The sequence below is a fragment of the Boleophthalmus pectinirostris genome, unplaced genomic scaffold, assembly GCF_026225935.1.
Source record: "Boleophthalmus pectinirostris isolate CB_2022bp ecotype Guang Dong unplaced genomic scaffold, ASM2622593v1 HiC_scaffold_16, whole genome shotgun sequence".
Taxonomy (NCBI): domain Eukaryota; kingdom Metazoa; phylum Chordata; class Actinopteri; order Gobiiformes; family Gobiidae; genus Boleophthalmus; species Boleophthalmus pectinirostris.
This window is the reverse complement of record NW_026571095.1, coordinates 6,787,147-6,813,716: the sequence shown is the minus strand read 5'-3', so window position 1 is coordinate 6,813,716 and position 26,570 is coordinate 6,787,147. Positions and strand designations below refer to the sequence as shown.

General features: G+C 38.9%; 1 protein-coding gene across 1 annotated transcript in view; it reads right to left on the bottom strand.

Annotated features, from left to right (window-relative positions):
- The window catches only part of pth1r (parathyroid hormone 1 receptor), a 249,073-nt gene extending 223,396 nt beyond the window's left edge, over window positions 1-25,677 (bottom strand). The window contains exon 1 of the mRNA XM_020923024.2: window positions 24,949-25,677. Within this exon, the coding sequence (XP_020778683.1) occupies window positions 24,949-25,020 (72 nt within the window). The 5' untranslated portion in view covers window positions 25,021-25,677. The remainder of the gene's footprint in view (window positions 1-24,948) is intronic.
- Window positions 25,678-26,570: the final 893 nt, after the last annotated feature.

Sequence of the window (26,570 nt, the reverse complement as noted above, 5' to 3'; positions counted from 1 at the left end):
ATTAAATGGCTTTCAAACATCCGCAGAGCAAACGTAGAAGATCCTAACAAACCGTGGACTCCAACAAGTTCAACAACACATCGAGACTCTTGGAGGTTTTCATCTTTTCTGCTGTGAATGGCCCAGGAGTTTCCACCAAGTCATTGTGGATATCGCCCAAGTGAATATTTGTCCAGGTAGTTGGCGATTCTGACAAGAAATTTGGTTTGGTCCACCTTTTGTCGGGGTTGAAAAGGGTGATTTGGCTCCATCGATGCTTATGACCAATTTCTGGTCAAATGGTCTTGGGTCCTCTGCCGTTAGAGTGGATAAATAACCGGGATCAATACCCTTTACGTGCTTTCTCGCTCCGTCCGTCATGTTGAATTAGTGTTTATTACCGCCGGCCAAAATAATTCCCAGCATGCAACGCGTACTTTTGTCAACAATGAAACTCGCCTATAATGTTGAAATCACATTCTATAGTAAAAAAAAAAAAAAAACAAATCCATTGTTTTATTTTGAGGATAGTCAAAACCTAGTCAGGTTGGCACCACCTAGTGCCTCCGCTCAGTTTGATTTCGCTCCGGCGACAAGGTCAGGAATCAAAATACACTAGACGGTTTTCAAAAACCGCAGAAGTGCGAGTCCAGACACCAGCCAATCAGAGAAGAGCCAGACATCCTGTGTTGTCAGCGATTCCCGAGATCGAGGATTTAAAGCCAGAACAAAGAGAATGTTTGTGAATTTTATCAAGGGGAAAGACGTTATTGTTCTTCGTCCTACGGGATTTGGGAAAAGCTTAATATACCAGTTAGTCCCGTTAGTGGTGCATTACATACGTCACAACTAAATGTAAGTGATTAGTTAAATGATAAAAAAAGTATCTGCCTACCATCGAGTGAGCAAATTCTAATGCTGCGAGGTCAAGATGGTTTCCACGAAAAAATATATAATAAATAAATAAGTACATAAAATCCAGGTATGTTTTTTTTTTTTTTTTTTTTTTTTTGATGAGGAAACAACTTTATAACATACGATCTTGAATCTCTTGAATAAAGCTCTGATTTTATATTTTATGACTAATTTTTCCATTTTATTTTGACTTGAACATTTACATTTATATAATTATGTTTTAATTATTTAACACCTGTCTCTTGTTCTTTTTCTTACTTATTAGAATGTATAACCATTTCTATTTTTACTCTTTGTTATTCTATTATATTGTGATGTGTGACTCCTGTGTCCAAATCATTTCCTTGTGGATCAATAGTTTGTCTAAGTCTAAGTCTAATATGGACTCTAGAATGTTGAAATCACATTCAAATAATCTCCACTGCATTAAAAGCCACAAAAAATGTAATTTGAGTTATTTGAACCTGCTGGAGATAGTCATTTTCTCCTCCTTCTTATTAAACCCTCTTAGATCTTCCTGAACTACCTTCTATCATCAATTACTTGATTATTTATATAGGCACCAGGAAGGGAAGTCCTGACAAAATTGCACATGACATGAAAGCACTGTGGAGACGCTAATAACCTTCTTTGTTTAGTTACACGTCAAAGAGGGCAAGGAAGAAGAATCAATCAGCAATCAATAGAACACGTATGCAAGGGGCCAGTAGCTTTGATGGTCACATTAGTCAAGTCAGGAAACCTTTACCTGGAGGAAGCGTTTACCAGTTCCCCTTTAATGTGAGGAATAAGGGGATTAGCCGATTTGTTTTCCATACACCAGCTGACGCACAAACGCTTCTACTCCTCGCTGCAGCGCTCTCAGGACTTGTTTGTTGATGTGACGGTGGCTTTCATGAGTGGTTTAGATGTAGTTTCACAGAAAAATATAGTGTTTTTGAAAATGGGACTTTGTGGAGGAGTGCATATGTTGAAGTGGACGAAAACAGATGAGGTTTAGAGTTTTAGTAGTGTAGAATCCGTTTCTCATTCGTTCATTCATTTTTCAATATAAAACCAAAAATAAGAAAACGGAAAAAAAAAAATCTTCATTATTTGTCTCCAAAACCAAAATGAAAAAACAGATAATGATTTGTTTTTTCAGTTTTCGATTTTGTGTTTAAATGAAGAATGTAAAAAACGGATAACAGCCGTTTCCCGTTTACGTGACTTCCGTGACTGTGATGCCACATTGTTGCCCTGCATACGGACTGAACCAGGACTGATCCAGGTCCGGGACCAGAGCGGGACCAGAACAGACTCTGAGCTTTGACTCCGAGCATCCACGGGGTCCGAGCCTCAGCTTCGCGCTCCGGCCCTGCCCTGGGCTCTGAGGCTCCGCTCTGGTCCCGCTCTGGTCCCGGTCAGTCCTGGTTCAGTCCGTATAGTGCAAAAGTTTGGTATCGCAGTCACAGGAGTCACGTAAACGCGAAACAGTTGTTATCCGTTTTTTCCATTTTTCATTTAAACACAAAATGGAAAACTGAAAAAAAACCAAATCGTTATCTGTTTTTTTCATTTTGGGTTTGGAGACAAATAATGAAGACAACTGTTGTTTTTTTGTTTTCTTATTTTTGGTTTTATATTGAAAAACGAATGAACGAATGATACACGGATTGAGTAGATACCGATACGGATATTTACGTATATTCACCGATACCAGTGCAGCGACTGAGAATGGCATATTTCTCCCTCAAAACACTGTAAACGAGAGATATAACCATATGCAAATCACAGTATGATATTGTCACGATATTCATTTCTCTGCGATGTTGTGGAGATGCAGAACAGAATTAAAGAAATGCTACTTGTTCCTTTTAAATTTCCAAAGAATTTATGTAGAAAAGTGATTTAAAATCGATTGGATAATGAGAATTGAAGGATAATGGTCTATGTGGTTCTTTATTTTTAGCTGCAATGGATTTAAGCAAAGAATCTCATAAAACTATTGTGACAGTCCACGATATTATTTTAATTTTTTTAGACTTTTGATGATACGAGACTATGATATTTCAATTATTATTACATCCTTACACTTAACACACTTGCCGCGTTTCCATAAGAGCTTTAATTGCAAATAAAAATAATAAAATTCTGAATAAAAATGAACTCCGCTTTAAAAAGACCATGTAAAAACTTAATTCCTAATGAAAATTATTATGGTGTAAAGACAAACCAAAAGCCGGGAGCAGCTGAAGTGTGTGTAAATACTTTTTTGTCTCTGTCCAATCAGAACCTTCTCCACCTCCAGACGCTGAGCCCAATTAATTAAAGGAGATTTAACAATTTTTCCATTTAAATCTCAATTTGGAATTGTTATTTCTATTTAAACTCCAAGGAGAATATTTTAATACCGAACTATTCAATTCAGAATTCAGAATTTTAAAAAAAACATCATGTAAACGTAGCCATTAGCAAATGGATTTATCCTGCAAGTAACGACTGATGACTTTATATGAATTAAAGTTCAAACATTATCTGACATTTTAGGCCGACATCAGTCTGTAAATCTTCTTATAACATTAAATTATCAGTAGACTGTATACATAAATGGACATAGCTAAACTGCTAGCTGCTGCGTTCCAAATAGGAAGTGAGCATGAGTACACTTCCGGCTCTACTGACTCTGGCTCCAACTCACATTCTACTGAAAAATCATCACCCATTTCTCTAACTGCTGCAGTGAATATAGTCATTTTGGTTTTAAAACCTTCAAATTACTCCACTCTACATGGTTCTGGCATTTTTGTTTCACAATTTTGTCCATAGATCAAAATATGAACTTTAATAACAAACCAATCAGGCGTCTTTTTCCCCAAGTTTCCTCCCACTAGTGTTAGCAACAGGTTTGATTGACAGTGTTGGTAAGTGTCAAACCAGCAGTGCAGGTGAGATGGAGCAGTATCTTCAACAGGCTCACTCTGGATTGGCTCTTTAGTTGCTTTGATACTCGTGATGTGAATTACAAATAAAGAACTCGGCTCCAAATTCACCCCATAACTGTTTCAGTGAGCTTCATTTGACTGGAGCCAAACACTATTCGTGACTTCACACTTCCTTAGTTCCCTTGTTTTTACCCAAAACATGCTACACAGGTCTCCAGGAAGAATAGTTGATAGCTAAATGAAATTAAATATAAAATGAAATGAGCTCTGGAGCTACAACCTGCTACAAACATCTCTCCTGTTAATATAAGGTTCATGTAGATTGTGCACTGTCTCTGTCTCAATAAATAAATAAATGTAACAAATGTAATGTTTACAGTTGATGATGGTGACAGGTAACTTTTATTTCAAATGTTGAGATTTCCAACAACATAACACAACAGACTTGCTTGTTTTTGATGTGTTCTATGATCATTGACAATATCTGATATCAGAAACAGTGTAAACCTTTGATCTCTCTACATAGAAATGAAAAAGAAAAAAAAAAGAAAAAAGCTATCACTGCTCTGTCCATCACTGAGGTCTGTCTAGATAAAATAAGAAGTGTGGAGAAGTTTGTGAGCAGAGGAATTTCGTTCTGAGCCCAGACGAAGGATCTTTATATTTTGTCTTTTGGTTGAGCCTGGTTCATTAAGCAGCAGCAGCAGCAGCAGCAGCAGCAGTTCATGCACCAGTGGAACAGCAGGCTCTGCTCCTCAGATGCTACAAAAGCAAAAGTGAGGAAGAACTTTGGACCACTACAAACCCTTCAAAACAAACCACTTCTGTTTTTCACATTTTGTAATGTGTAACTTTTCTGGTACAGGGTCTGAAACCTGTTTGAGTTCATGTAGATATTATTTTCCCTGGAATGTTTAGCTGTATGGCATTTAATTGAATTATCTCCATGGAGACAAGCAGGCCACATCACCAGGCCAAGTTACAAGTCAGATCTGTGGAGAAGTGGGCCTGCTCACGTCAATAATCTATGTTTCTGCCGTAGTTCTGAGAAATAATAACAACCGTAACTGAATAAATACAAGATATATTTGTTTAATGCCATACTGTGGAACATCCCACTCAAAGCAATAATCATGAAGGTGTGTGAGATAAAGAAATAATGTTTTGTTTTCTATAGTTTTTTTCAAAAAATAATTTGGAGATATTGATTGGTGTAATGAGAGCCAAACTGATTGAATAATATTGTCTTCCACCTTAGCTACGACTGAGTCCCACTTTAATCAATGGAGAAATAGAAGTGATGTCAATCTGTTAATAATGTTTAGCACAATTATAACATTTGATGAAAATTACTGTGACAATTGCAATGGATAATCAATCAGATAATAAGACACAAGGTGATGTTTTTCTGTTGTGGGGCCAATAGTTAAGTCTAGAACCAGTTCTTCACTCAAAATCAGGTACAACTCTAGCTGCCAGATGAATCGCAATAAAATCACAATTTCACAAAATGTTTGAAATACCTTTGATTTCTTCCACACACAAGAAAATATTTCAAGTGCCCATATTACGCCATTTTCTGATCTATGTTATAATATTGTTTCCTCATCACAAACAAACTGGAGTTGTGTTTTGTTTCATGCACATTTGTTGAACACACAAACCCTGCACATTTAGGTTGAAGTCTTCTAACTGGTAAACTACCACTACATGACATCACAAGGTGGTACAGAGAAAGTTGAGCTTCGGGGACATAAGCAGACTAATAATGTGAGTCTTGTTTTAGTTTCAGGTCTCAGTCTTTTTTGTCAATCCTTCTTGAATCTCTTAAAATGTGAACTTTAAACTGAATCCTATTATTAAAGGTGGACAGTGCAACTTTTCAGGGTTAAGATGGTTCACCACCCAATCGTTTCCATGGAGATGTTACTGTTTTGTCTGGAATGTTCCACAGTGCGCAGTAAAAAGTAGCTATCTTCCGCATTCTCATTGTCCATTGTCAACGTAGTCGTCTCTCCACAGATCTGACCTGCAACTTGGCCTTGTAGCGTCACTTGCTTGTTTCTTTGGCAATGGATACGTTCAATGCCGTGCTGTAGAAAAATCCGACAATGCAAAGACATCTCCATGCGCCCTCCACCAGAAAAGTTACACAACGCAGCTTTAAAAACATGTTGGTTGTCGGAACAATCACAATAGCATATTTTTTCCCAAATCATGCAGAGCTCGATACAAATAAACAACAATTTCTCACCATTTGTCCTTTGATGAATATTGCCTTGAACCTTGCCTGATTTTAAACCATGTAAAATGAGTCAAACCATCCAAAATGACGGCTCTACAAGTACACTGTATTATTTGTGATTTCATTTCCAGTGGGGCTGCTCCATCTCCTTATTGTAGAGTCAGTGTTTTTCATGTTCAGCACAACTTGGCAGCCCTCCACAGTCTAATTTGCCCCACTGTATTTTCAGAACAAGCTGATAAGAGACTGAGATGCTGAAACGTCCCATTTTGCCACGCTAAATGAACTCCTCTCAGTGACTAGACGCAAAGACCAAAACAACTGAACACAGCAGATGAAATTAAAGCTGCTTTTGTTACATAAGAGACGATGGGCACAAAGACATTACGAACTCATTAAAGCAGACTTCTCATAATATGATAATTATGAGCAGCGCAATATAACGATGCTACGTTAGGTTTTTCAAGCTCATAATGAAGACAGGATATTGGATTTTCAGTTTTTTTTTTGTTTGTTTTTTTGGCTTTTGTTTTGAAACTGAAAAATTAGGTAATGTTAGCATAAATTAAAATAAATCAAATGGTCTTTTTGATTTGCATTATGCTGAACTGACATTTTATGCGTTTTACTATATTATGTTATCCATTCATCAAAGCTAAAGCACAAAATGCCGAAACAACGAGACCAGGGATTCTCAAACTGTGGTACGGGTGTCACTTAGCAGCCACCTTTGTTATTTATTAAGGTATAACAAGATTTTTCAGTTACATTGCAATTTGCATTTATTTATATCAGATGAAACCTCACATTCTATGACTGAATGTTGGTTAAAATGGAACAACTTTTTTGCTACTGGGCCCGGTCAAACAAAAGTAAACAGCAAGGCCAAAAATTCAAGTTAATGCATCTGATATAAAAATGTATTGTAATGTAATGTTTATTACATTACAATGTAATGTTTATGAAACTGTTGACCTTTTTTCTGTACCATTTTTGGTTCTAAAGTTCCATACGTTTTAAACAGACCATGTATGAAACATGGAACAAAAATTATTTCCCAAATTTCAAAGACCTGCAAATCATGTCAATAAATGGATGTATTTCATCATATCTTGTGTTATTCCATCTTTGAACTGTTGATGAAGGTACATTTTTCCAAAAAAAAGTATTTAAAATGATAAAAATTAGCTTGGAAGGACTGACATATTTTATAGAAATAGTTTCCTTTCATTTTGAAGTCATATTAAAGTATTCAGAAGAAAAAAGCGACAAATGATGTAAAATCATGCACCGTTACTTTTCCCTCCGTTACCATGACCTTTCTTAATAAAAAATCTCATGAGTCAAAAAGTAAGAGGTTTTTCAACCTAATCTTGTACCATATGGTAGAAAACTATATGAAGCAAATATTCAAACCAGTTTGTTGAGGATATGTAAGTGAGAACCAAGAGTTATCACTGTTTGGATTTATTGCCCAAAAAGTGCTGCATATTTCATTCCCTCTGTTACCCACATGAGTTTTTACATTTTTTGTCAACAACTTGAAAGAATATCACAGGTTTAACTTTACCCTGTTGGAGTGTTAACTCTTTCCTACATTCTGATACTTTATTTATTTCAATAGTCCCTCTAGTTTCTGAATAAGAGCTGTTTGAATTTAAAAAGTCTGCCTGTTTCCCTCCGTTACCACTTGACCGGACCCTACTAAACTTATGTATATGGTGTTTTAATAGCATCATTTACTGTATTGTCATTTTTGAAGATAAGATAAGATAATCCTTTATTAGAGAGAAATGTGTTTTGGGACAGAGGATCACAGGCTTTAACACAAAGACAAGACAACACAGCAACATAAGCACCGCACAAACGGCCAACACAGATCACAACTAAATAAGGGACCAAGTATGATCCACCACTGATGTTTCAGACATTCTGTACACACTGTCACTGTCACGGTCGTATTCACAGTCTTCTATTCTATTAACGGCTGCACATTCCCTGAGCTGCCTTGGCAACTTTAGTGCAAATTATGTAAATTTGCAGCTTCTTCATCAAAAACTGCTAAATTTAAGTTTGTGCTGGCTCCACTTACCTCTGCAATTTCAAGTAGTCGGTGACATCACAAAACACTATCCTGATGACAGCCAGATGTTTGAGATAACACAGATCTAACTGCAGGGGGCAGAGTCTGAAGTGTGGATGCCTGTTAGACCAGTCAAAAACACAACAGTTGATGGTTTAAAGTAGGGATGGGCATGATTAATTGATAAATGATCATTAAGAATTTTGTCGATTATGTTCATTTTTAATCAACAAACCGAATGTAGGTTGCTGTGCGTAGTGTGGGTGACCAAACATCTGTTTTTTGTTGTTGTTTTTTTTAATAAAGTGATGCAAATATTAAATTAAGCAGCTCTCATAGCTCTGTGACTCAGAAGGAGCGAGCAGACACAAACAGTCAGTCAGCCTGCAACATGCCGAAGCACAAATGTACAAGAAATTCCCCGCTTTCCGTCCCGGTCGAGACAAGTGGGAGCCATGTGCAGACTGTGTAAAGCAGCACATATGTTTCAGTGTCCAGTGGGGGTGCAAGGGACCTCAAAGCACCAGGACACCAAAAAATATTAAAAAGCTTTGCCAGGTGAGAGTCACTCAATGACCATGACGAGGCCCCACCCCCCACCCCCCGTACGCTGTCCTGGTTTTGACACACGCAAATCTGGTCACACTAACCTGTATTCTTCTGAGTCATGTCCTTTAGTCCGACAGAAGTTGAACCACATCAGTGACACAAGAGTTGTTTTTCTCTTCGCTTAGTTTATGCAAATGAGTCATGCAGTTTTATGTTTTGTTTCTGTCAGACTTGCACAAATCTGCATTAAACATTAAACATTAAACAGCTGATGTGGCTCTAGAGTGTTTATGTTTATATGTCGTGAAGTTTAATTTATTTATGCAGATTAGTAGTGCAGATACTAATAACGATGATAATTTTAATATAAAAACGTTAATGATTCATCGATAATCGATTGTTAATTCTCCCAGCAATCGATTAAGAAAATTTCATCGAATGCCCATCCCTAGTTTAAAGCTTCACCCACCACTGCACCACTGTTGTGCCAAAAATAATATGTCAGAAAAATATAGAATTGATTAAAATGTCCTGTATTGATTCATAATAGTTACCTCAACAGCAGAATTGTATAATAATATCTTTTAAAGAGGTTACTATTTAAAATTGACCTTCATCAGCTCCATCAATATTAGTTCACTTAGAGTAATCTTTGGGCATTTTTGTTTAATTTCAGTTTTTAACTTCCCTCCTGTCTCTTCACACAGCCCTATACTAATTTGCAATTAAAAACATAAATAAATAAAACTTTGTGTCAAACATGTAGGGTTAGATTAGAAAATGTCACAAGTGAATGAACCTGTGCTGCTGCTACAATCAAATCCTCCTCACCACTGTGGGGAGCAGGAGCCAGTCACTTCTACACATTTGAACAGGAAGTCAGTTGACTTATTTCTATTATTAAGTAGTTTTTTGTTTTTTTTTTAAATCAATATAGTGGTTCACAATTAACAAAGTGTAAATAATTATCTAAATATGTTATAGTTTCTTACCAAATACCTGGAAAAGGGGAAAAATAAGTCATCTTTAAAGGTGCACTGTGTACCTTTTTGGTTGGGTCCATCACTCGCTTGTTTCTGTGGATGTGAATGTTCCATAGTATGACATTAAACAGCTCTACATTACTTTTTTTTTTTTTAATTATAGGTAGTTTTAGAGTTTAAAAATACCTAGAAAAACAGGCATTGCGACTGTGAGCAGGGTCACCTCTCCACAGATCTGACCTGTAACTTGGTTTGGTTTGGTCTCCATGAAGACAGAAATGTTAATGCCATATTGTGGAACATTCCAGACAAAACAATAACATCTCCACCGAGAAAAGCATTTGATGCATCCTGCACAAGAAACATTACACAATGCATCTTTAAAAAGTGATCCGTAAACTTCCTCATTGATTTGAATTTCAGTCCGTGTAATCCAAACATTGTTCAGAGACACAGAGTGAAGAGGTCCTTTAGGAGAGCAGGTGCACCCATAGTATTAGAGGCCCACAGATGCTCTCAGCGTGTGCGGCTCTTAATTACAGAGAAGGTAAAGAGAGCAGATTATTCACCGTGCTAATCTGCAGCCTCCATCCTCTCGGGCTTTTCAAGTGTCAATACAAGTCAGTGAAGGAGAATGGACAGGAAAGCAAGATATGACCTGAGATTAAAAACAAAACACTAGTATGAATCTTTGCTGCTTGGTTGATGTGGTAAAACTAAATGGTGACCTCTACCTGATTTTGTATTTTCATTTTGTATTTAAAGGTACACTATAAAACTTTTTGGTTGGGGGTCCATCACTTCTTCCTCTGAATATGGAAAAAGAGACATTCAATTTGTCAACTGGACAGAAGTTTATTTGGTTGAATATGTTTCTCAACTCATCCAAGTTGCTTCTTCAGTTCTGGTCAGACGCTGGTAGACACTGCCTTATATCTGCCTGCAGGAGGAGCTAACTACACTGGAACTACTTTTAAACTAAGTTTCAGATCAACATTGCGATTAAATATGTGTAAATTAACCAAATGATCCATGGTCCATTAATGGTGGTGATGATATCTCGTAGACTCAAGCACAATATATGATCTTTAAATCGTATTATTTAAATGACGTGCAAACTGTGAAATCTGATGTGAGATACCAGGGACCATGATCAGAAAGATGTTCTGAAAGACATTTTTCTGTTTATGTATACCGGTATTTGAATCATCCCAGAACTCCACAAACCTGGCAATACTTAGATTAGGAGCGTGTGACTGTAGCCAAAGTCCAAAAGTCATTTCCTGGTACATGCAAAAAAATCTTCGAAAGGAATTGGCCTCTTCTGGCACAATTTATACACTTTATTGTTTGAAACAGCCTGTGTCATGATGGCAGCTCCTGTGCTCTGCTACACCAGGTGATGTCATCATGTAGTCAAAGTTTTGCAGTACAAAAGAGTATTGCTGGTGACTCATATTTGGGACACTTCAGTTAAAGATAATATTGTTTCTGAAGTGTGTTTAATAAATGCAGTGTTCAATTAGTAATTATTATTAAAGCTCCAATATTATTCAAAAGGTCGTCCTGTGAGCTGTAAACCATGTCTATATAGTGCTTTGTTTTTTTCATTCCCACAAGTTTAATTAACACTATTATTATCTTCTAGATTTCTAAATCTTAAAATGCTCTCTTCACCTTGTGTTGTCATCAAGTGGTTTTTTAAGATAAACAACCTTTTACATTTTGTTCTGTAGATATTGGCAATGCCAGAGCCAAAATGATCCAAATGATTCTAGTGAAAAACATTTTAACATAGATCAGAAAATAGATTTTCTTTTATTCTCTGTACCTGACTTTAATTCTTCTCATTTGTGAAATGTCATGCCATATGCTGTAAAAGCAGGATTTTGTAAAAAAATAAATAAATAAATAAAATTTAAATGTAATCATGAGTTTGTATTTTCCTAAAAGAAAGTGGAAGTAGAAGAAGTACAAGTAACTAGACTCAGTTATAAGCCCTTTAATGTTCTTAATAGGTTTCTATTTTTTGGAAATTATACTGAAAAACTTTTAACTTCTACTAGTTTTTGTTTGATGTGGATAGGCCCAGAGATATTAAAACCATAAACCAGGCCAACAAATCTGCAATCTGACAGTTAAACATGATAGAATTATGACCTGCACTGTTTTAAATGTAAAAATAAACTCAAGATTGAAGCCGCCACACTCTACAGGATGTTTTGGTCTTAAATTATTTTCAAACATGCAACAAAAAGCACACACCACAGACACACGGAGAATCAGATGAGATTTAAAATGTGTGAAATGTGGTGCAATACTTCACATACAGGATATTTAAAGCATAAAGACTGGAGATAAAGTCCTGGGGAAGTTGAGTCACTGTTGTTAATCTGCAACTTCAGCTGGATCCGTGCGCTGTGTTGATGTAAACAGACACATGAGGAAATACTCTCACCTTTTGACTTTTAAAAAACACCTCAAACTGGAGTCACAGCGCTGTTTGTGGACTAGGCGCCATTATTTGCAGAGGACAAATTCTATGGGTTATGTGGATGAGATGCTGCAGTTTATATTTACAACTTTAGTATCTTATGTCTCTGTGTCCGCCACTCCTCTGTCCCTGACGCTCGGTTTTATTGGCTGTTATTGTAGTGTTGCTGATGTTTGGTGGTTAAGATCTGACAGAGCAGCTCAGAGTCACACTGACACCACACACACACCACACACACACACATATGCACGCATACATACACGAAGAGCACAGCAGCTTCAAAGTCTCACACAAAGTCCGGTCACGCCTCCCCAAACCTGGGGAGTAACAGTGCTTCTAACAGAGCAGTGCTTCCAGTTAGCTTCACACCCTCCATTGAATATTGATGACATCAGCTGCAAAGTATCAATTTCACTGTAGTAACCAATTGTTTTTTCCATTTTCAGCAATGGAACAATATGGCCCTTGGTGCGCACACCTCGGGCTGCAAACCAAACAGCAGCTTACGGACACAAGGCTCGCAGTCACTCCAGCCCGGCTCAGTGTGACTAAGCCCTCACACATTTGTTATTACATTTGTGAAAGGAGAGATTTTGCGAAACCTAAGTCTAGCAGGCACCATGTTTACCCTGCAGGGCGGAAGAAGCGCTGGAAAAGAGGATATCTGTGTTGTCAATAAATAAAATATAAAATAAAACTTTGCTGGAGTTTTGACGATGTTGCTGAATGTGCAGAATATAGTGAAATTTAAACTTGCACTGTGTAACTTTACTGGTGCCTGCTTGTTTCAGTGAAGGTGTTACCTCTTTGCCGAAAATGTTCCACAGCATTTTTCTTTCTTTTTTATTCTTAATGGGGTGTTTCTTGCTCAAAAGTACATTGAAAAACATGAATTTTTACTGTAATCTAAAGCCATAAAACCATTTCACTGATCTGACCTATAACTTCTGAGTGTCTCCATGGAGATATTATTCATTTAATGCCACACTGTGGGACATTCTAAGTAATACAATATTAATTTCTATTGAAACAAGCAGGTGACGAATCCACCACCAAAAAAGTTACTCAGTGCACCTTTAAAGGGCCCATATTATGCAATTTTTTGTCAGTGTTATAATGTTGTTTCCTCATCACAAATCCTGCAGATTTAGGCTGAGTTCTCTCAAAAAGAAAACATTGTGTTCCACCTTGTGATGTCATGTGGTAATACAGGAAGTGCTCCACTGTGTTTTTAAACTCCATACATGTTCACTGGAATCATTTGGATGATTTCAGGCCTGGAATTACCAATCTACTGAACTAAAGGTAAAAAGGAGCTGTTAACTTGAAAACTATCACTGCATGACATCACAAAAAGTCTTTTATTTACATGGAGGGACACCAATGTGTTTCAACCAGCAAGATGGTCTTCATCAGGGCGTAAGTATGGAACTGGACCCACAGGTGTTGTTAAATACAATTACATATCATCATATGACAATAGGAAAAAGAAACAAAAAAGGTTATAAAGTTATAACCTTTTTAGACCTGATGAACCTGGTCTTCGTCAGGTCTATGCCCTGATGAAAACCATCTTGTTGGTCGAAACACACTGGTGTCCCTCCATGTAATAAAGGACTTTGAATAGATTCAGAAGGTGTGCCTCGGGTTTGTACCTTGCGCACTTTTACATTTTTCAGTAAGGGTAACATTCTGTTAATATTACAAGTGCAGGTGTGTTTTAGAGGAGGTAACAACATTCTAACACGACTACGAGCTACAAGAGTCAGTTTTGTGTAATACGGGACCTTTAAAGTGTACGGTTAAAGCCAGTGGGTGCAGTTTATAGAGAAACAAAGACCTTAAATATTTGGAAGTGTGCCGTAGGGGTGCATTACGAGGACAGGCATTCGTCCGACTAATAAGGCCTTCTAGCTGGAGTTTGTTACGCTCACGGTTCACGGGGGGTAAAAGGCTGTAGGATTAGCATATGACAGGAAAGAAACATGCTGATGCTGCTGGGAAACGGCCCTTATACCATGGACCTAAAAGCAGTGGCTCAGGTGGAACAGCGATGGTCTTGTAACCAGAGGGTACAAGGTTCACCAGGGAGTGAGGAGACTGAACGAAGAATGGATTGCAGTAAAAATAAATTATTGTTATTACAGCTTTATTTAGATAATTATGGTGGTGTTGGTGTAGTAGTTGGCAGCAGTACCAAGTCAAACTACTGCACAATCAAAGTAAAACTGTAAAAGTAAAACCACAGCTAAACTCTTCAGATTAAAGACGCACTGTGTAACTTTCCTGCTTGTCTCCATGGTAATATATTTAGACAATTACAGTTTTTTATACCTCAAAACTACAGCAAAATCATGCATTATTACTGTGAGCGTCTCCACTTCTCCACAGATCTGACCTGTAACTTTGCCTGCTGATGTGGCCTTGTCTCCATGGAGATAGTTAAATGAAATGCCGTACTGTTCAACATGACAGGAAAAAACAACATGGAGTTCAGCAGGTGGTGGACCCTCCAGCAGAAAAGTTCCGCAGTGCACCTTCAAGTTTAGTCCAGAATTAAAACCACAGCAACCTCTTCAAATTAAAGATGCACTGTGGAACTTTTCTGATGAGACAGTCTGTCAGTGGCTTATCTCCTGGGAGATGTTAAAATGCTTTGTCTGGAATGTTTCTTATGGGTCATCCATCTATAAGGACACAAGAAGTTGGAACTATCGGGTCAAGTTACACGTCAGATCTGTGGAGAGGCAAGTCAGTTTTGTGTAATATAGGACCTTTAATATAAATGAATAGAAAAAGTCGTACTTTTCAGATGCCACATTTTCCTCCCACTTGAGTAAGAGTCGGAGTGGTGGAACAGTTCTTTTACTTGGTTGCATTTTTTGACTGCACAGCCCAGCCTGATAACAGAAAATGAAGAAACAGAAAGCGTGTGTGTAATTTGATGGGACATACTCGTCTCCCTGGATGTGTGAGTAAAGTGTGACAGGCGTGTGATGCAGGGGGCGGGGCTTAGCCATAATTGGATCTTGTGACTCCTGTTATCTCCTGTTATACTCCACTCTGCTCCTCTAACCACTCTTACACTATTTATTATTTTCTTAACGGGACAGGGATCAAACCGCCAACTTTCAGGTTTGTTGGTGAACGTTCTGACCACTGAGCCGACCAATGTCTCCTTAGAAGTTTAATATTAAAAGTGCACCATGTAACTTTTCTGGTGAAGGAGCAACCAGCTGTTTATGGTGATTTTATTTTCCATTTTATTTGATGATTTATTTGAATATATATATTGTTTATCTGTATGTGTCTGTCTATGCTGGAAATAAATGTACTTCTCTTCACAACTTGTACTTAAGACCTATCATTTGGAGTAGTTTAGACCTACCAACAAACCTGAAAGTTGGTGGTTTGACCCCTGTCCCATATAAAGCACACTTTTGTTTCCTTGGGCAAGACACTTCATCCAGCTTCCTTATGTATTAAAGCCCCCATATCAGATTTATTTAGCAAAATTTGTCTTACCCCAGTGCAGATCTACTGTATAAACAGCTCTTGAAGTCAAACCCAGTCTGCTGTGTCCTGCTGCATCCAACTCTTATTGTCTGATAATCAGGAAGTGTGCATTAGCAGTTGCTAAACTCCACTCTCCTCTCTGAGAATTGTGAAAAGCTTTTATAAACTCATTGTGGTGAAAAATGAGGATGCTTAGAAGGCATAAGGTAAGTGAGGAGGAACTTTGGACCACAAACTTTAAAATGAACTACTTCAGCTTTCACATTAAAAATAAGATGCAGCACCTTTAACAATAAAACGCATACACAATAGTCTCTTCTTTCTGTTGAGTCCTCATAAACAAAATCCTGTTTCCAGATGTGAAGAGAAGTGCTCAGGTGTGGCAGCGTGGAGGCTCGCTGCTCTGATAGACGACACCGAGCGGGACACGTGCAGAGGACAAACTCCCCATTGGGACAATAGCGTGTACTTAGTCTTACACACATTTTCTTTCTTCACAGTGAAAAAGCAGCTTGTCACCAGTGGCCAGGAAGCATTAAGCACATGGTTCAGAGTGAGATTAGAGCTGACACCTCACTTCCCCAGGACTATTGTTCGTCACTGAAAAGGCATTTCTTAAGCGTATGGCTTTTAGAGACTGATAAAAGTAACAAATGTGACAAGCAACCCCAGCCTCCTCAACCTTGTATGAACTTATGTTAAAAAGAAAATATCTGATAGCTGTGGGTGGAGAGGAGCTGTGTATTAATCAAATAAACTATCAAACTTTAAGTAAAACATTGCATTAGGAATGCCAAAAGAGTCATTATAAAGAGTCGAATGTTTTATTCCCTTGACCTTTGCTTGTTTATGTTTTGGGCGAATAACACTCATCACAAATACTACTATTAAATATGTTTTTATTAACAATTGCATTTACATAACGCCTTTCAAGACACACAGACTGCTTTACAGAGCAGCGGTCATTCACTCCACACTCTGTGGTGCTACTCTGCTACTGGAGCCACAGATGCCCTGAGACAGACTGACGGAAGAGAGGCTTCCAGTCTGAGCCATCAGCCCCCAACCATCCCTCATGCACACACACAGCAAGGTGGGTGAAGTGTCTTGCCTAAGGACACAACAAAAGTTTTTTGTAACTGGCTCCGATGTTCCTCTGGATTCTGGAACAATCAGCATCGACCATGAAAAAAAATCATAGGTCAGATCTCTACTTTGTGACTGCAGATAGATTTACCAGAGAAACTGGAATGCCCGGAGGAAAACCCGCCACAAAACATGCAAACTCCTCAGTCCTCCGAGTGTTTGCCTGTACCACAACTAGCATGCTAACAGCCCACCAGCTTTACTTCCCGGTTTGCAGACTATAAAAGCGCCCTCTAACTGCTTTTGCAATATCCACACTGGGGTGAGACAGAACACGACTTTGTTTCCATGAGATATTTGTCCTCTGCATTTGACTCTCTGGGTCCCATCAAAATTAAGCAACCGCTGATTCTGCAGCCTGCAGATCCTACCATAAACCCATAATTAAAAATGAACACACAAACTCCACACACAAAACCCATCATGATCTGGGAATTGAACTTGGCACCTTCTCACTCTACACCATAATTTTTATTAGCTGCAACTTCAAATTTAATCAAGCATTTTAGCATTATATTGAACAAACTTTTCCACTGTTGGCCAGCAGCGTAGCACATGTCATTTCTGGTCACCATTGGAGGAAACATAGTTTGCGGTAGAAGAAGAAGACGAGGACTAACGCAAACATCATAGTGTTGAGACGGTGCAAACATGCTTCACAGAGTTAGCCCTTTCATACGTGAATACTGAATGGACTATAAATAAACTAGGCAAGGCTATAATTGTTTTGCTATTGCCATGCGGTGCGGCAGTGATGGACCACATCACTGGAAAAGCCGCCGGTGCCCGAGTTTGGGCTGGAAGGCTGCCTTATTGAGCACTGCACCAGGCCAAAACACACAAGCGTCCGCCACTCGGAGAAAAGAAAAAATAAAGGATCCTGTATCAGGCTGGTGGCAGTTAAGGTCCACGGGAGTCGTTAAAAAGTGTGTGATATACATGGTGACATAGGCAGGCTGTTGGAAAGCAATAGGTCAACTGCTACGGTACTTTTTTACAGTTGGTGTGGATTAAAGGTGCACTACATAACTTTTCTGGTGTTGGGAAGTAACTGAATACATGAACTGAGAACATGTATTCAGAATAAAAATTGTATTCATTCATTTGGTGGTATTCAGAACAGAGTTATTTTTTCAGAACAGTTATTTTTTCTAGGCTTCAAATGGCACATAATTAAAAAATATAACGTGTAATTTTTGTGTATGTGTTGTGTGTGGAGAGAGCGGCGGGCTGTTTGAGTTTTGGTTTTTTGTCTGTTTTTGTTTGAGTTATTATTATTATCATTATTATTATTATTATTATTATTATTATTATTATATATTCTCAAAATTGAAAATAATAATAATAATTATCCAAGTGTGTTTTGTAACTACAGAAACACATCTTTAATATTCTGAGACGTTTTTGGACAACATTAACCACTTTATTGTCATTACACCAGGTTACAGAGTTATCGGCTGAATATCGGCTAAGCTAATATCCTGAAGGCCAATCCGATTTCAATATCGGCGCCTACATCCGATACCAGTATTGTATCGGTGCATCCATAATGGAGATGTTAAACAGTATGGCAACAACGAGCTGTAACACTTTTTGTGTGTTTTTTTTTTCCATGAAGTCAAATTTGTTTCAGTACAGATTTAGTGCTGAATCTAATTATAAATCCATGAACCAGGAAGTATTGCAGTCAGCATGCTAGTTGTTCTGACTCCCCTCTGGCCTCTGACAGTTGTAAAACGTGCTTATACATTATATACATTTATTGTGGTGAATAATCCGAATGCCTGGAGTGCAAGAGGAAACCTGACCTGTCATTTTTGATCTGTTTGTCTCCGTGGAGAGAAGTTTAATGCCATACAGTGGAACATCTCAGGCATTGTGCTTTTTGCCATTTGAAGCTGGTACTTGAATAGGCATATGATTACTAAGACTGCATTTGATTTCCTTGTACAAGCATCAGTTTACCAGGCTAATCAAAGCTCTATTTATACCTATATATACATACTTTTCATTAACATTAATTAAGTGGTGCATTACAACTCTGACAGCAAAGATCTGATTACATAAAGATCTTATATACGCTTTACCATTCACAATTTAATTAACTGACAATTGTGGCTATAAGGCTTGCCAATTAACTGCTCGTTTGACAGCAGGATTGGTCTCATAGGAATAAGAACAGAACCTGCTCAATATGGAAACTCAGCAGGTTTAAGTCCACTGGGAATGAAGTCACCAGATGTTTAAGGAACTGGATGTAGATTTTTATGTTAAATATTCTAAATGGACCCAACTATTCTCCAAGATATGAGACATGTTCAAATCAAATGTAGATGAAAACTAAAAACATTGGGCAGAAAGCAGAATGAGCCTCACACAGACATTGATTTGGGTGTCCAGTTTCAATGATAAAATCCAGTTGGTTTAAAGGTGCACTGTGTAACTTTACGTTACACAGTGCAAAAAGTTACATCCTCCTTGTAAGAGGATCTGCAGTCTGCTTGTCTCTGTGAAGATTTGACTGCTTTGTCTGGGATATTCCACAGTTCACCTTAAATTTATCCATCTTGCATTTTTCAATCAAAGCTATTTTTATTGGTCAAAAATTCCTTGAAATACATGCATATCTTTAGTGTGCATGGGGTCACCTCTCCATAGATCTGAGACCCTCCACAACGAGAAAAGTTACACAGTATACCTTTAAACCTACAATTCCTCTCTCTGATCTGAATCCTCATAAACTAAACCCCAGCATTTTTAGACAATCATGAGTCAGTGTTAGTGCAGCCTCTGCAGTTCAGGGAGGGAATTCTCGACGTTCTGAGATTTCACGAGCCATGACCAAATGTCCAAATACTGAGAATGTAAAACAAACAAACAAACAAACAAACAGCTGTAAGGAGCCATATTAATACAGTGTGTGAATGTGTGTATGAATGTGTGTGTGTGAATGTGTGTGTGAATGTGTGTGTGAATGTGTGTGTGTGAATGTGTGTGAATGTGTGTGTGAATGTGTGTGTGAATGTGTGTGTGAATGTGTGTGTGAATGTGTGTGTGAATGTGTGTGTGTGAATGTGTGTGTGAATGTGTGTGTGTGTGAATGTGTGTGAATGTGTGTGTGTGAATGTGTGTGTGAATGTGTGTATGAATGTGTGTGTGAATGTGTGTATGAATGTGTGTGTGAATGTGTGTGTGAATGTGTGTATGAATGTGTGTGTGAATGTGTGTGTGAATGGGTGTGTGAATGGGTGTGTGAATGGGTGTATGAATGTGTGTATGTGTGTGTGTGTATGTGTGTGTGAATGGGTGTGTGAATGTGTGTGTGAATGTGTGTATGAATGTGTGTATGTGTGTGTGTGAATGTATGTGTGAATGTGTGTGTGAATGTGTGTATGAATGTGTGTGTGTGTGTGTGTGAATGTGTGTGTGAATGGGTGTGTGAATGTGTGTGTGAATGGGTGTGTGAATGGGTGTGTGAATGTGTGTATGTGTGTGTGTGTGAATGGGTGTGTGAATGGGTGTGTGAATGTGTGTATGAGTGTGTGTGTGTGTGTGAATGTGTGTGTGAATGTGTGTGTGAATGTGTGTATGAATGTGTGTGTAAATGGTTGTGTGAATGGGTGTGTGAATGGGTGTGTGAATGGGTGAGGGTAGAGTACAGCAGTAAGTTGCTGCAGGATTTGCCTGGAACACACCCAGACACAGGGAGAACCATTACAGCAGAACATCCTCAGAAACGTTGTATTTCTGTATTAACAGCACATTCCTTCTGTTGGCCTCTTAGCACAGACGTGGTCAATATCACCACATGTGTTTTGTCAAATATGCACATGTACAAACTTAAAAAGTGCATTGTGTCATTTTTCTGGTGGAGGGTCCATCAAACGTTCTTCTCCATGGAGATATGAATGCTTTGTCTGGAATGTTTCACAGTATGGCATTAAACCTTTCTATCTTCATGGAGACCAAACCAGACCAAGTTACAGATCAGATCTATGGCGGGGCCACCCCGCTCAGTCAGAATGCCAGTTTTCCTTAGTATTTTTGAGCATTAAATCTCCCTGTAATTAAACCTGTAAATAAATGTAAGGCAGAGCTGTTTAATGTCATACTGTGGAACATTCCAAGCTGAGCAAAGACATTTCCATAGAAATAAAAAGGTGACGAACGCACTACCGAAATGTTTCACAGTGCACCTTTAAGTCTGGTCACAATATTTACTTGAAGTATGGAGGTAGTGAGTGTTCTGGTCATTTACTCTTCGTCTAATGTAAAATGTAACAGTGGTAATAAACAGCAGCCGGACAATTAGTCTCCAAACATAACGACGTTGCCAGGCGCCGACAGACGACGCTTTTAAGGGCAACAAGAGGCTAATCACTAATCACCACAGCACGCTGTTAGGACCCTATCAGTCTACTTGGTCTCACTCTGTCTACATGAACTGTCAATACAAGCGTCCATAACCCCCACCCCCACACAGCTCCGCCCCTTTGTGCACCAAACGAACCCACCAGCCCACCAAGGTCTCAATTTAGAATTCACCGTATCGATCAAGCAGTCAGTCATTCTACAGGTTCAACCTGTCCACTAATTGTGTGTATATATATATATATATATATATATATATATATATATAGTCAGATCTGGGGGAAAGATGACCCCCACTCAAGTTTTTCTACGTTAAGAACTATATATTTAGTTTGCACAATGCAAAAGATGATTTGAATCAAGAAAGTTTGAACATGATTTTAGTACAGTTCACTTGACAAGTACAATGATCTACCAATGGAACAAGACTTTTTTAACATAAAATATGAAAATACATACATGCTACACTTAAGATACAAAAAACAACAGCTCCTTGTATTTAAAACAAGAAACAAAATCTAAATGTTGCTTGAATTAAGAAAAACACTTATTCCATTGGTAGATCATTTGACTTGTCACGATGAATCCACTCAAATAAGTAAAATGCTCTTCATTTAAGTCATGTGAAATTACCTAGATATTGCTTTTTGCAGTGTACTTTTACAGTTTTGAAAAAGTACTACAAGAAGGTGATGAGTTTTTTTTTAACATATGATATGTACAAGTCAGATCTGGGGGAAGGCAACCCCAGCTCCAGTTTTTCTGTGTTAGAGTTAGAATCTATACGTAGTGTACTTTTACAGTAGTACTACAAGTACTACTACAAGTACTACAAGTACTACTGGGGCGACAGTAGCTCAGTTAGTAGTGTTTTTCCACTCATCTGAAGGTTGGCGGTTCAAATCCTGCTCTCGACATAGACATCATTGGTTTGAGAGCTCAGATTTACTAACCTACAAGTTAGCTCCCACAGATGAATACTGTTGTTGTGTCCTTGGGCAAGACACTTCACCCTTGCCCCCAGTGTCTGTGTACACTGGTGTATGAGTGTGTGTGAGCGGGTGAGTGGTTCCTTGATGTAAAGCGCTTTGACTGACTTGAAGAAAAGCTCCGTATACAAATGTGATTGTTTACCAGTCGTCCCTGACCTGAGCTGCCAGTGCAATAACCTGCAGAAACACCTTTTCTCATTCTCTGTTTAAGCCAATCCTCCTGTGAACCCACGTGCTGTTTAGGTACAGACCATTCAGATCAGACAGAGGCATTTTAGGTTTAAACCAACTGGATTATGACATTGAACCTGGCAACCCAAACAGACCCTGTGGGGCTCATTCCGCTTTCTGATTCGATAACCTGAACACCAAAACACAATTTTAGAGCATAAACAGCTTGGGCATCGCATGCAATGTTTGTGTAACAGAGAATAAATCAGCACTACAGTTGTTATCAGTAAAAGCTATATTTGCTACAAGCTCTGTGTTCACCTCGTATCTGGGGACACCGAACGAAAACCAGCACTACATCAGGACCGAATCATGCACGCAGCTTTGTGACTGATCCCAGGTCAACTCCTCGGAACACACTGTATAAGTGGATATATTTTAAAAAGACTCCCCGAGGCTGTCCGACACACCACACACAAGCAGAACTCTAACACTGTACTGCAGGAAGAAACAGGCAGGAAATAAAGGAGGACTAAAACTGTTTCTAATTTGAGAATTCTGATGCACACACAAAAAACATTATCAGCCAGAGTCAGCATTATCCAAGGTCATATTATCAACAAAAACTAAAAACATTCACCCATGCTTCAACTGGGAATTCATTTTTTTTTTGGCAAAGAAAGTCTTGCTTAACTATGCCAAAAATGTAGAACAGTGAGAAAGTAGCTACAAATTCATTCACAAATTTAAAAAGTGAAAAACTGAAGCAATCAGTATCAGTCAATGAAGTCAGTCTGAATGATCCGTCTTACTAGAGCCTATTCAACATACTTATATATGTTTTATTTCATATGTTGTGCAGATGTGTGTCACATTTAAATGAATTAAATACCATGATAACATGATGAACAGGAATCGCTCAACAAACATTAAGTCAGAATATTAGAGTAAACTGTTCCAAAGCTTAAAAGACAAGAATGCCTTAATGGTGCACTGAGGGTCCGCCACCTGCTTGCCATGGAGATATTACTGTTTTGCCTTGATTATTCCACAATATGGAAATAAACTTGATAGTCCCCTTGGTTAATTATCAGATCTATGGAGAAACAAACCAACACATGGTAAGAATTAATTATTTTGAAGGTATTTTTTGAGCTTTAAAACACATGACTGAACAAATGCAAGGGAGATAGGTTTAATGCCCTACTGTGGAGCATTCCAGGCAAAGAAATAACATCTCCATGGAGACAAGCAAGCAGCGTACTCTCCACCTTACAAGTCACAAAGTGCATTTCACATAATCAAAGAAAACCAACGAGTGTCGCGCGCGTCTCAACAGACAATTCTCCTCCACTTCTCCAATCAAAGAAAAACAAGAAAACAAAACATGACTGATGAACTTTTTGTCAACCTTAAACGCTTTTTAATGCTACACTGGCTACATTCTTTGAGATTTAGAGTTATTTTACATGTAATGCTTTATTAACGTATCGATCATCGATTGACAACTATCGACTGCGTACGCTTGGAGCGCGTGGGCAACAGCATGCATAAACAACCATGTTTCTTGAGTCGCTTGTGTCTACGAGGTCAGCCGTGGGCATGTCACGCGTGATCCAACAGCTCCGTGCGTAATTTCGAGTGACATGCTCGGATAGTTCATTTGTCGTACGGTGTGTAGTGCTGATTCATCCGCGCTGCTCACTCCGCTCGTCAATAACGCGCCTCGTAACAAGAGAATATTCACACACAAGTTCGTGTGCGCGCTAATCAGACGCTTCCAACGCCATGTCATCAGAATGTGAAATAATTACGGAATAGAGGCGACTAAAAAGCCGATCTTATAATATTTTCTTCAGTTATTTACTGGCATCAGATCTGATGTTAATGCTTTAAGACTTCATGCTAAAAAATAGCACGGACTTTTGACTTTTCAGGGTAAAAATGTCAGTTAGAAATCTCAGTTCGTTTGCTTTTCTAACACAAAAGAAGAAAAATAGCGTACAATTTTTTTGTAGCCATTTGAGCTTCATAAAAACTATAATTTGCGGTTCAGTGCGTAAAAGTGTACATCTGTGGACAAAATGAAACGCTTTTATGCAGATATTTCTGTCAGTAAAGGCGGTTTGAAAACCTAAAAACAATGACTTAAATGAGAAGTGTGTGCAATAATGTCGTATTCAATCAACAAATCATGTAAAATACCATTGTAAAACTCTTTAAACCGGGCTCTGATATCAGGTCACTGCTTTCGCGTGGTTTCCTTTGTCAACCTCCTTGATTTTCCTATTTTGGGATATTTTGAGTCTGTTCTGAACTTCTCAATTAAAATTCCACATATATTCCACTTCGCTTTTGCCTCCATCCCGGAATTTACCATGTTTTTGTTGACAAACTTTTCCAGCATCAGTGCGTAGCTGCTGCCCACCCGCTGCGTCCCCGACTCCTCCACGATGCTCACTTACTCCGCGTGTCAATCATCATCATCATCATCATCATCATTATAATAAAAAATACTTCGCTACTGATAACTTACAACAATCAAACCTCATTCAATCCCAAATTCGTGCGCGTACTCACCAGACACACCGCCGCGCTCAGAAGCGAGATGAGGACCAGATGTAGATGGAAAAAGAGCGGAGGGGACCCCATGTTGACCACCACTGACAGCAGCAGCAGCAAAGATTTCAGTCTTCTTCCTTCGCTCGGCTCCGGGTCAGTTGAATCTACTTCAAAACGCGGACTTCCAAGCTCTCCAGATCTCTAGTCCATTTCGCTCGTGGCTCAGGCTCAGTGCCGCTCGTGAAATAAGAACTCAATAATCTCGTCGCTTTGCTGGTTACACTCTCTCTGCCCCCTCGCACGCGCCCTTAAATGTCCAATAATCTTCTTTCTATATATACGTGTGAGCTTTTCAGTCTTTTTTATTTCTTTGGATGTGTATTTTTTCCTCCTCTTCTGAAATTACATCCACATGTCAGAACTATTTACGTCTCTCTCTCTCCCTCTCCCTCTCTCTCTCTCTCTCTCTCTCTCTCTCTCTCTCTCGCGGTGGGAAGTTCAAATGATTCTTTGTAGAAGGGGAAGAAAACCAACGCTGTATTTTAGGGCTTATAAAAAAAATTTAAAAAAAAACGCAATGGAGTCCAGAAGTTGAGCGCTTTTTCAAGACGGTACGGTGCGCTCTGGCCGTGTCGCTGCCCCGTTTGCTACTTCCAAAAACGTGTCCAAAGACAGCATCCTTCCATCACCAGACAGTTGCCCATTCATATCACCATCAGCTGGAACGCGCTGCGGAGCTGAAACGCGAGCCAAGACGCACGCTACTCGTACAACGACGCGGAACGGAAGACTGAGAAAACCCGGGGGGCCATGAAAGCGCGAGAAAAGTTTGAAGCTTCTCGCGTGGAGTAGTAGTTGTAGTAGTAGTAGTCGTAGTAATAGTAGAAGTAGTATTGGGAGAAGCGTGTCCAGATGTGGCAAGCGGCAAGTCCGTGTTCAGTAGTATGTGGACAGAAAGGGGGCGGGGGATGGAGCAGCGACGAGGGGAGCGGATTGGCTGTGGCGCGCTGACGTCGGGCGAAACCACGACTCCGAAATGACATATTTTCTCACCCCTCAAACAAACTCTACATTGAGCAGATCGCGGAGCCGTTGCCAGACCGCTTTTTCCCCTGCACACTCTCAAAAAGTTGCATCTAGTAGGTTTAGATTACCGGGACATTACGCAGGCCCTGTTGGTTCATCTTTTAACCAGCGTTCACTAAACTCTCTCGGTTTTTCCTGCGCTGACAGGCTGTGAGTGCTGCTGTGTGGACGCATCGCGCGGGTTGATGCAGTTTGACACGTGGATGTGAAAATATTAGTTTTAGTTAGAGCGAGTTGGGGCTCTGTCTGTCGTCAAGGCTAAAAGCGCACAAGGATGCAGTCAGAGCGGCGATGCGTAAAAGGCTGAGGAACAGGCGCTGTTCTCCGCACACTTAAAAGCATCCTGTCTTTAAGAAATGTACAGCTATGTACGAAATTCAACTGCACTTTTAAAAAAGAAATGAAAAAAAATATATATATAGGGTGCATTATGATTAAAAATGTTCCATGCACACATTGGCAATGATGAAAAGTCATTATGCTATAAATATTAAAGTGCGTCTGTTTAATTCAGTCAAATATTAGCTCATTTGAAGACATGGTAAAGACTTGGG